Source organism: Grampus griseus, assembly GCF_964374135.1.
Source record: "Grampus griseus genome assembly, chromosome: 2".
Taxonomy (NCBI): domain Eukaryota; kingdom Metazoa; phylum Chordata; class Mammalia; order Artiodactyla; family Delphinidae; genus Grampus; species Grampus griseus.
The window spans coordinates 54,684,215-54,696,646 of record NC_139018.1 but is presented as its reverse complement, the minus strand read 5'-3'; the positions used below and the strand labels follow the sequence as shown (position 1 = coordinate 54,696,646).

At 36.7% G+C, this 12,432-nt stretch overlaps 1 protein-coding gene across 4 annotated transcripts in view; it reads left to right on the top strand.

Annotated features, from left to right (window-relative positions):
* The window catches only part of TOGARAM1 (TOG array regulator of axonemal microtubules 1), an 81,437-nt gene that overhangs the window by 38,506 nt on the left and 30,499 nt on the right, over positions 1-12,432 (top strand). For 2 of the 4 annotated variants that reach the window (XM_082648283.1, XM_082648282.1), the window contains 2 exons: positions 9,701-9,799; positions 11,865-12,037. In XM_082648283.1, coding sequence (XP_082504409.1) covers positions 9,701-9,799; positions 11,865-12,037 — 272 coding nt within the window. The remainder of the gene's footprint in view (positions 1-9,700; positions 9,800-11,864; positions 12,038-12,432) is intronic. The other 2 variants (XM_082648285.1, XM_082648284.1) reach the window with 1 other exon arrangement.

Sequence of the window (12,432 nt, the reverse complement as noted above, 5' to 3'; positions counted from 1 at the left end):
TGTCAATGGACATTTAGGTTGCTTCCATGTCCTGGCTATTGTAAATAATGCTGCAGTGAACATTGGGGTGCATGTGTCTTTTCGAGTTATAGTTTTCTCCAGATATATGTCCAGGAGTGAGATTGCTGGATCATATGGTAGCTCTATTTTTAGCTTTTTAAGGAACCTCCATACTGTTCTCCATTGTGGCTGTATCAATTTACATTCCCACCAACAGTGCAAGGGGTTCCCTTTTCTCCACACCTTCTCCAGCATTTATTGTTTTTTTGATATTGAGCTGCATGAGCTCTTTGTATATTTTTTGAGATTAATCCATTGTCAGTTGCTTCATTTGCAAATATTTTCTCCCCTACTGAGGGTTGTCTTTTCGTCTCGTTTATGGTTTTCTTTGCTGTGCAAAAGCTTTTAAGTTTCATTAGGTCCCATTTGTTTATTTTTGCTTTTAGTTTTGTTATTCTAGGAGGTGGGTCAAAAAACAAAGAGGGAGTGATTTTGAAGGGTATAAATATTTCAATAGAGTAAATAGAAGTCACCTGTATTTAAGCATTGTGACCTATCAGTAAAGGTAAGGAGCTGTCATTTTTTTGTGTGTAGCAATCTTGGTTATCGTAAGGTCAACTTCTCTTGTTTCTGGTCACCTTAAGTCATACATGTGCAGGTAATCAGGCATTTTAGACATGTATATTTTTTGTGGAGCTAACACAAATTCAGTAAGAGGGAACTTGATTAGAAACCTTTTGTGTTTTGTTGTTGTTGTTTTTGTTTTTTTGGTAAATTTCTTAAAATTTAATCCTTAATATAATTCATAGTATCTGTTCTTTTTAGGAGAGATCATTTGTCCATTGTTTTTACAAAAGAGAATGACAGGGTTTTTTCATATTTACTTACATATTTTATTTCTTATATAAAAAAATCAAATGTAAAAATACTTTTCTTCCTAAAGGTAATATAATTTAATTGTTTTTAAATAATTGCTGAATATGTTCATTTACTGCCAGTGGCTTTTTTTGTTTTGGACGACAGAGTCATAAAAATATTTGTATCTTTGATCAATAGTTAATTCTATTCCAGAAAATTACTTCACACTCACACTTCCAACTCTAAACCAAACATATACTAGGTCTATCTGGCCAACAAGAATAAATATGTTCAAGACCAAACTTACCTTCCTTTCTGGACCTGCTCCTCCTCCTTTTTTATCTATTTTTATTAGCAGCATTACCATTTTCCCAGTTACGGAGACTTAAAACTTTACAGTCATCTTTTCTACTTCTCCTTATCCTCCAAGTTCAGGCAGTGACCAATCTTACCAATTCTTTTCAGTTTAATTTGGGCTTTCATTACTTCTTCCCTGGATAATTACAGTAGCCTTGTGATAAGACATTTTATCACTTATTTTCAGTTCTTTTTAATTAAGGCTACATAATCTTGCAGAATTATCTTTCTAAGGTACAGTCATCATCTCTTCCATACTCAAAGCCTTGAGTGGTTTTCACAGAATAAATTTCCTACTCTGTAGCATAATTTTTAAGACCCTTAATAATCTTGCCTCAGCTTACCTTTCTTGAATTACCTCTCACTATACTTCTTTTCATGCCCAATGCTCTAGAATTCTTAATACTAGAAGTTTTCTTGGTTTGTATGTACAGTCTTCATTGATGCCCTTTCCTAATCTTAATGTGTCCAGATCATGTCTGTTTTTTGAATATGGCTAAAAGCCATTTCGTTAGGAAGCTTTCCCCATGTTTCTGGTCTGGAGTAGTATAAGATAAAGTTAAGATACTGTCATCTTTATATCCCTATTATGCTTTGTATATAATGGTGTTCATGCCACATGTTAAATGAATGGAGTGGTGATCAGCCAACCAAAACTAATAGTGTGGCCTTGGGCACAATCAGACAAAACTTGCATCCTCAAATAATCAGGTTAAAGTAAATATTGAGTGCAGTGCTAAAAGGAGTAAAAAAAAACTTCCAAAAGAAATATTGGCAATGAGTGGCAAATGTGAATGGATTCCTTTTACAAGAAACTTCAGACTTTTTTAGGATTAGCTCTCAGAACCACCTCTTCTTCCTTTTCTCTGCTGGTTGTCCCTTTGAACCTGCCCATTTTCTAGCATATTAACCTGGAGCCCCAATTAACGATTTGAGAAAGTGATTAAGATGGATGCTTGGAGTGTTAGCAAACTAGATTCCATGAGTTAATATTTTCTCTGTCTCTGTTTGAATGAATGGGACAGAAATAACAACAAAAAAAGATTATATAAGGATAGTTCATATGCAAAAAATCTTTTAAGCATATTTTTTCTTTATATGTTAGAATTGAGATTTGAGCAATATTTATTTCAGTAATTCTTTGCTTAGAAGAAACTGTAGGGTAAAAAGTAAAAGTAACATTAAAAATGATGTTATGATCGCTGCTCATTAATTATTTCCAGTTCTCCTTTTGGCTAATCAGCAGGAATACACTTCTCTGACCCTTTGCAGTTAGTTGATCACATGAGTTTCTTTAACCAATGAAACGTAATCAGAAGTGACATGTGGGTAGAAGGGCTTTAGAACAGGTTCATGATTCTCTTTTTCCATCTTCCTCCTGCCACTATGATTCTGACGTTCTAGGTGATGAACCCTGGTCCTTGAGTAAGGATTATATGGAGCAGAACCTCTCCCCTGTTTCAAGAACGAATATTATATGATTGAAAAAAAAAGCTTTGTTTTGTTAAGGTAAAAATAAAAACAACCAAAAAATGGTGTTATGTCAGCCTCTCTTATAAATGAAATTAAGCTACTTAAATATGTTTTTTATGTGTTTCCTCATGAGATTTGTCTAATTATCAATCATCTCTTAATAGTTTATGTATAGATTTTATGTTTGTGAACTATTGTGGAGCAAATTGTTCCATTTACTGAGATTTGTTTCTCTTTGTCACCAAACACTTTTTGGGGCTACCTGATGTTTCGGTCAGTTGACCCTAAATTAATTATATTTTGCTTTCCATTTTTTCTGCCTTATAACATTCATCTAACATTTGTTGAGCACCTACTATGTGCCAAGCACTGTACTAACGGTCTCTGGAAAAGAATGATAATCAAAACTAGACATAGATGCTATTCCCATAGAGCTTACAGTCTAGTAGGAGAGAGGATAATTAAATAATCACAAACTGAGCTAGAAGTTAACCTAAGAAAGTACAGATTGCTGTAAAATTGACTTGATCTGTTCCTGGGGGTTAGACGCTTTCCTTCAAAGTTATCCTTTTGTTGGTTGATTATCATGTGGTGATTATTCTCTTGTATATCTTTTCCACTCTCTTTTTTTGGCTGTGTCAGGTTTACATTGTTGCGCTTGGGCTTTCTCTAGTTGTGGCAAGTGGGGACTACTCTTCGTTGCGGTGCATGGGCTTCTCATTGCAGTGGCTTCTCTTGTTGCAGAGCATGAGCTCTAGGCATGCAGGCTTCAGTAATCGTGGCACGTGGGCTCAGTAGCTGTGGCTCGCAGACTCTAGAGCACAGGCTCCGTAGTTGTGGCACACGGGCTTAGTTGCTCTGTGGCATGTGGGATCTTCCTGGACCAGGGCTCAAACCCATGGCCCCTGCATTGGCAGGAGGATTCTTAACCACTGCACCACCAGGGAAGTGCCATCTTTCCCACTCTTAACCTTGGCATGTATAAACTCCTTAAGTGTTTCAAGGTTTCTTTTCTCTCTAGTGCCTAGTCTGAACTAGGTTTCTTTTTTTAATTGAAATATAGTTGATTTACAATATTGTATTAGTTTTACATATATAGCAAAGTGATTCAATTATATATATATTTTTCAGATTATTTTCCATTATAGGTTATTACAAGATATTGAATGTAGTTCCCTGTGCTATAAAGTAAATCCTTGTTGCTTATCTATTTTATGTATAGTAGTGTGTGTATGTTAATCCCATACTCCTAGTTTATTCCTCCCTTCCCTCCCATTTCTATTTGGTAACCAGAAGTTTGTTTTCTATGTCTGTGAGTCTGTTTCTGATTTGTATATGGATTCATTTATATTATTTTTTATATTCCACATATAGTGATAGCATATAATATTTGTTTTTCTCTTTCTGACTGACTTAGTATGATATTCTCTGGATCAATCCATGTTGCTGCAAATGGCAATATTTCATTCTTTTTTATGGCTGAGTAATATTCCATTGTGTATGTGTATATATGTATGTATGTATACATATATATATATAATATATACATATACATCACATCTTCTTAAACCAGTCATCTGTTGATGGGCACTTGTGTTTTTTCCATGTCTTGACTATTGTAAATAGTGCTGCTATGAACATTAGGATGCATGTATCTTTTCAAAGTAGTATTTTCATTTTTTTCTGGATATATACCCAGGAGCGGAATTGCTGGATCATGTAATAGTGTTTTCTATAATGGTTGCACCAATTTACAGTCCCACCAACAATGTGCAAGTGTTCTCTTTTCTCCACCTCCTCTCCAGTATTTATTACTTGTAGACTTTTTGATAGTAGCCATTTTGTCCGGTACCTCGTTGTGATTTTGATTTGCATTTCTCTAATACTTAGCAATATTGAGCATCTTTTCATGTGCCCATTGGCCATCTGTACGTCTACTTTGGAGACATGTCTGTTTAGGTCTTCTGCCCATTTTTTGAGTTTGTTTTTCTGATACTGAATTTTATGAGCTATTTGTATATTTTGGATATTAACCCTTGTTGGTCACATCAATTGCAAATATTTCCTCTGATTCCCTAGGTTGTCTTTTCATCTTGTTTATGGTTTCCTTTGCTATGCAAAAGCTTTTAAGTTTGATTAGGTCCCATTTGTTTATTTTTGCTTTTATTTCTTTTGCCTTGGGAGACTGATCTAAGAAAACATTAGTACAATTTATGTTTGAGAATGTTTTGCCTGTGTACTGTTCTAGAAGTTTTATGGTGTCATGTCTTACGTTTAGGTCTTTATAGGTTTATTTTTGAATATGGTGTGAGGTAGTGTTCTAATTTCATTAATTTACATGTAGCTGTCCAGCTTTTCCAACACCACTTGCTGAAGAGGCTGAGAAATTCTCAAACATAGAGAAGGAAACAGATATCCAGGTACAGGAAACACAGAGGGTCCCAAACAAGATGAACCCAAACACCCACACCAAGACATATAATTAACATGGAAAAAGTTAAGGAGAGGATTCTAAAGACAGCAAGAGAAAAACAAAGAGTCAAAGAGTCAGTTACAAGGGAACCTCCATAAGGCTATCAGCTAATTTCTCTGCAGAAACTTTGCAGTCCACAAGGGAGTGGCATGATATATTCAAAGTCCTGAAAGGGAAAAACCTACAACCTAGGATACTCTACCCAGCAAGTTTATCACACAAATCAAAAACATACATAGATTCACAAAAACCAAAAAGAAAGGAACTCCAACATAATACACAATCATCAAACCACAAAAGGGAAAACAAAAGGAAGAAATGAACAAAGAAGAACTACAGAATCAACTGGGAAACAAGGTTTAAAATGGCAATAAGTACATACCTATTAATAATCACTTTAAATATCAATGGACTAAATACTCCAATCAAAAGACACTGAATGGGGGCTTCCCTGGTGGCCCAGTGGTTGAGAGTCCGCCTGCCGATGCAGGGGACACGGGTTCGTTCCCCAGTCCGGGAAGATCCCGCATGCCGCGGAGCGGCTGGGCCTGTGAGCCATGGCTGCTGAGCCTGCGCATCCGGAGCCCGTGCTCCGCAACAGGAGAGGCCACAACAGTGAGAGGCCTGCGTACCGCAAAAAAAAAAAAAAAAGACACTGAATGGCAGATTGGATAAAAACACAAGAACCTACAATATGCTGCCTACAAGAGACTCATGTTAAAGCAAAGAACACATAAAGATTGAAAGTGAGGGGATGGAAAATGATATTTTATGCAGATGGAAATAACAAGAAAGTGGGAGTAGCAATACTCATATCAGACACAATAGACTTTTTTTTTCTTTTTTAATAAATCTTTGTTGGAGTATAATTGCTTCACAATACTGTGTTAGTTTTTGTTGCACAACAAAGCAAATCAGCCATATGCATACACATGTCCCCATATCCCCTCCCTCATGAGCCTCCCTCCCATCCTCCCTAACCCACCCCTCTAGATCATCGCATAACACTGAGCTTATCTCCCTGTGCTATGCTGCTGCTTCCCACCAGCCAACTATTTTACATTCAGTAGTGTATGTATGTCGATGCTATTCTCACTTCACCCCAGGTTTGCCCTCCCACCCCATGTCCTCAAGTCCATTTTCTAAAGACAAAATAGACTTTAAAACAAAGTTCATAAAGAAAGACAAAGAAGGACATTATATCATGATAAAAGGATCAATACAAGAAGAGGATATTACTCTCATTAACATATATGTACTCAGTATAGGAGCACCTAAATACACTATATAAAACAAATACTAACAGACATGAAGAGAGAAACTGACAGGAATACAATAATACTAGGAGACTTTAACACCCCACTGAGATCAATGGACAGATTTCCAGACAGAAAGTCAATAAGGGAACAGAGATCCTAAGTGATGCAATAGACCAGTTGGACTTAATTGATATCTATAGAACACTACATTGATAAAACCCAGAATACACATTCTTTTCAAGTGCCCATGGAACATTCTCTGCAATAGATGACATACTAGGTCACCAAACAAGCCTCAACAAATTTAGGAGGATAGAAATTATTTCAAGCATCTTTTCTAACCACAATGGTATGAAACTGTAGAAATCAGCCACAGAAAGAAAAATAAGAAAAAAACCCATCACATGGATACCAAGCAACATGGAAGTAAAAAACCAGTGGGTAAATGATGAAACCAAGGAGGAAATCAGAAAATACCTCAAGACAAGTGACAATGAAAATACAACTTTACAAAATCTATGGGTTGTAGCAAAAGCATTTCTAAGAGGGAAGTTTATAGCGATACAGACATTCCTCAAGAAACAAGAAAAATCTCAAATAACCTAACCTACCACCTAAAAGAACTAGAAGAAGAAGGACAAACAAAACCCAAAGCCAGCAGAAGGAAGGAAATAAATAAATATCAGAGAGGAAATAAATAGAGATCAAAAAAAATAAAAAGATCAATAAAACCAAGAGCTGTTTTTTTTGTTTGTTTGTTTTTAAGATAAACAAAATTGACAAACCTCTAGCCAGGCTCACCAAGAAGAAAAGAGAGAGGACCCCGAAAAAACATAAGAAGGTAAAGAGAAATAACAACTGATACCACAGAAATACAAAAACTCATGAGAATACTATGAAGAGTTATATGCCAACAAATTGGACAAATTTTTAGAAATATACAGCCTGCCAAAATTTAGTCAGGAAGAAACATATTTTGAACAGACTGATCACTAGAAGTGAAATAGAATCTGTAATTTAAAAAGCTCTCTGCAAGCAAAAATCTCAGACCAGACAGCTTCACTGGGAAATTCTACCAAACATACAAGACCTTACACCTATCCTTCTCAAACTATTCCAAAAGATTGAAGAGGAGGGAACACTCCCTAATTCATTCTATGAAGCCACTGTCACCCTGATACCAAAACCAGACAAAGACATTAAGAAAAGAAAATTACAGATCAATATGTTTCATAAACATAGATGTACAAATCCTCAACAAAATATTAGCAAATATTTTTTGATTTGGTCCAGTGGTTAAGAATCCACCTTCTAATGCAGGGGAGGTGGGTTCGATCCCTGGTCGGGGAACTAAGATCCCACATGCCATGGGGCAGCTAAGCCCGTGCGCCACAGCTACTGAGCCCACACGCTCTAGAGCCCATGAGCCACAACTAGAGAGCCTGCTTGCTGCAACTACTGAGCCCGTGCACTCTGGAGCCCATGCGCCACAACTAGAGAACCTTTGTGCCGCAGCTACTGAGGCTGCACACTCTAGAGCCTGCGTGCTGCAATGAAAGATCCCATGTGCCGCAGCAAAGATCCTGTGTGCCACAACTAAGACCCAATGCAGCCAAATCAATCAATCAATCAAAAAAGAAAACTTTCCAAAATATTAGCAAACTGAATCCAACAATACGTAAAAAGGATCATACATCACGATCAAGTTGGATTCATTTTAGGGTCACAAGGATGGTTCATCATAATAAATCAATCAATGTGATATATCAATACTACATCAACAGGAAGCCATATGATCATCGCAATAGATGCAGAAAAAGTATTTGATAAAATTCAGCATCCATCCATGGTAAAAACTCTCACCCAAGTGGGTATAGAGGGAACATATCTCAAAAGCCATTTACAGCAAACCCACAGCCAACATAATACTCAATGGTGAAAAGCTAAAAGCCTTCCCACTAAATTCAGGAACAAGACAAGGATACCTGCTCTCACCACTTCTATTGAGCATAGTATTGGAAGCATTCAGACAAGAAAAAGAAACAAAAGGTATCCAAATCAGAAGGGAGGTGGTAAAACTGTCCCTATTGGCAGATGACATGATACTCTATATAGGGACCCCTAAAGACTCCACACAAAAATTATTAGAACTAATAGATGAATTCAGCAAGGTAGCAGGATACAAGATTAATATACAGAAATCTGTTACATTTTTTTACAGTAACAATGAAATATCAGAAAGAGGTTAAAAAAAAAATCCCATTTAAAATTACGTCAAAAAAAAAAAAATACTGGACTTCCCTGGTGGTTCAGTGGTTAAGACTCCGCACTCCCAATGCAGGGGGCATGAGTTCGATCACTGGGGGGGGAACTAAGATCCCACATGCCTCATGGTGTGGCAAAATGAAGAAATGAAATGAAATGAGTGAAAAACCTATATGCTGAAGACTCCAAAACATTGATAAAGGAAATTGATGATGATTTTAAGAAATGGAAAGCTATCCCGTGCTCTTGGATTGGAAGAGTTAATGTTTAAAAGTTAATACTACCCAAAGCAAACTATACAGATATAATGTGATCCCTATCAAAATACGCATGGCATTTTTCACAGAACTAGAACAATAATACTAAAATTTATATGGAATCACAAAACACCCAGAATTGCCAAAGCAGTCCTGAGGAAAAAAGAATGAAGATGGAGGCATATCCCTTTGAGACTTCAAACAATACTGCAGCACTACAGTAAACAAAACAGCGTGGTATTTGCACAAAAACAGACGTATAGATCAATGGAACAGAATAGAGAGCTCAGAAATAAACCCATGCACCTACAGTCAATTAATCTATGACAAAGGAGGCAAGAATATACAATGGACAAACCAGATATTCTAATTATAAATATTTATTGAGTTGGGCTTCCCTGGTGGCGCAGTGGTTGAGAGTCTGCCTGCCGATGCAGGGGACACAGGTTTGTGCCCCGGTCCGGGAAGATCCCACATGCCGCGGAGTGGCTGGGCCCGTGAGCCACGGCCGCTGAGCCTGCGTGTCTGGAGCCTGTGCTCCGCAACGGGAGAGTTCACAACAGTGAGAGGCCTGCGTACCGCAAAAACAATAAATAAATAAATAAATAAATATTTATTGAGTTAATGAATATGCGTAAATATATAAATTGTAAATTCTTTGTATGAAGTTAGTTTTCAGTTTTAAAAGATCATGTTATGATATCCTGAAATACTATATAAATATGTATTTTTTAATGTGGGTTTTTTTGTTTCTTTAGGATTTACAGGGTCATCATCAAATTTCCACCAAATTTCCAGTTTCGACTTCATGTCTACAAATACCTTATCAGAAGACTCAGTAGTAGTTGTTGGAAAAGGTATTTCAAAGTTTTTTAGCTTTTAATTGAATATGTTCTTCACGTATAAGCAAAGCATATCAATAATGAATAGAGAAGAGTGTGATTCAGGTGTTGAATAGAACTTTCTTTTTAAAAAATCGTTAAATTGAAAGAATTAAAAGTGAATACATAACATGACACTTCTATCCTCTAATGAAACAACAGTAAATTCATGTCAGTAATTTTCAGAGATGTATTATGTGACAGGTGGAGTTTAGGTACTTCTAAGACACTTTTAGGATAGCTTAGACCATTTTACCACAGTTTAAATTCAAATAGTAGTCCGTATTGATCGACTTTGTCATCAATATAAATTAATATAATTGTATTGTCTCCCATGCAAAGACTAGACAAATCTTAATTAATACCTCTTATATATTTTAGGGGAGTTAGGAAACCTTTGAACAACATATTTGCAAATATCCTTTAAAACTAGCGTTTTTTTCCCCCAACTTTATTGAGGTATAATTGACAAATAAAATTGTAAGATATTTAAAGTGTACAGTGTGATGATTTGATATCCATATACATTGTGAAAGGATTTCCCCATCAAGTTCATTAACACAACCCAGCTAGATTCCTTTTTAATTTTTTAATTAAATTTTATTTTTTAATTAAATTAAAATTAATTTAAGTTAAAATTTAATTTAAATTTCAATTTAATTTTAGTTTAATTTTAATTTCAATTCTAGTTGAGAAACTAGAATATGATGATAGACATTGAGGGTGTACATCTTATTTTTGGTAAATAGAATGAAATGCTCAGAAAGCTTTCCTAACTTCTTTGCTTGATAGAGTCTTATTAAGTTAATTTAAGACCCTCCTCAGGGCTTCCCTGGTGGCACAGTGGTTAAAATCACGTTAAGAATCCACCTGCCAGCGCAGGGGACATGGGTTCAAGCCCTGGTCCGGGAAGATCCCACATGCTGCAGAGCAACTAAGCCCATGCGCCACAACTACTGAGCTTGCGCTCTAGAGCCCACGAGCCACAACTACTGAGCCCATGTGCCACAACTACTGAAGTCCGCGTGCCTAGAGCCTGTGCTTTGCAGCAAAAGAAGCCACTGCAATGAGAAGCTCACACACTGCAACGAAGAGTAGGCCCCGCTTGGGCTTCCCTGGTGGTGCAGTGGTTGAGAATCTGCCTGCTAATGCAGGGGACACGGGTTCAAGCCCTGGTCTGGGAGGATCTCACATGCCACGGAGCATCTAGGCCCATGAGCCACAACTACTGAGCCTGTGTGTCTGGAGCCTGTGCTCCGCAACAAGAGAGGCCGCGATAGTGAGAGGCCCGCACACCACGATGAAGAGTGGCCCCCGCTTGCCACAACTAGAGAAAGCCCTCGCACAGAAACGAAGACGCAACACAGCAAAAATAAATAAAATAAATTAATAAACTCCTACCCCCAACATCTTCTTTAAAAAAAAAAAAAAAGAGTAGCCCCCGCTCGCCGCAACTAGAGAAAGACCACACGCAGCAACAAAGACCCAACGCAGACAAAAATAAATAAATAAAATTTAAAAAGAAATATATAATAAAAAATAAGTCCCTCCTCAGATTGGCTCCAACCTACCCTTGTAAACTTATTTTCTGTTTTTCCTCTATTTGCCTTGTGCCCAGCCAAACTTATTCACTCCACATACATGCTTTCTACTTGTTCAGCTCTGCTTATGAGCATCCCATCTCATAGGACGTCCTCCCCTCCTTCCTCACTTGTCTATCCAAATTCTTAGTGTCTTCTAATCCCAGCTCAAATCCTTGCTCTTTGAAACCATCTTAAACCCCCAGCTCACCCAACCGTTCTTTCTTGTGAACTCAGAACTTACAATACGGTGTTCTCATTTGATATTATCATGAAATATCTTGTGGTACCTCATATTATCATCCTGTTAGAGTGTTTTTATATTTTGTGATATTTAACATGTTTTTCTTATTAACTATATCGTATACTTCTTGAAGACAAGAGCCTTGTCTTAAAACTTTGCTGTCCAGCGTAACATCACATAAATACTTAATGACAGTTTGATGGTTGGTTGCTTTCAGGGGTATTTGGAAGTCCAGTCCCAGCACCAGCAACCTGCAGCCAATCAGTGATATCTTCTGTGGAAAATGGGGATACGTTTTCACTTAAAAGTACTGAACCACCATCAGGGATTTATGGAAGAGCAGTCCAGCAGAGTATTCCATCATGTGTTGATGTTGAAAATGAAAAAGATGTAAGGTTATTTACTAATTATTAGGATAAATTTAATGATGCATCATTGTTTTGTGTATATCAGATTTGGGGTAGTGAAAGTGTTTTGATTAAATTTTTTTAAATCTCAGTGTAATTGAAATTCCTGAACTTTAATCATTTAAATGATAGGTTATTCTCCTTTCCCACCAAATATGCTGTCATTCTGGCATAAAGTATCTAGTGTACTTTATGCTCTACATGTACTTTATATACATATATGTATGTGTATGTATATATTCAACAATTTCCTAGGATATCCTCAGGGAGTAACAAACTAGTATCTTCAGGCACAAATTTATTTGGAGATTAGCACTAGGTAATTCTATTCAGTTTTAGAATTACTGAAATAAGGACTAAGAAATGTACAGTTTATTT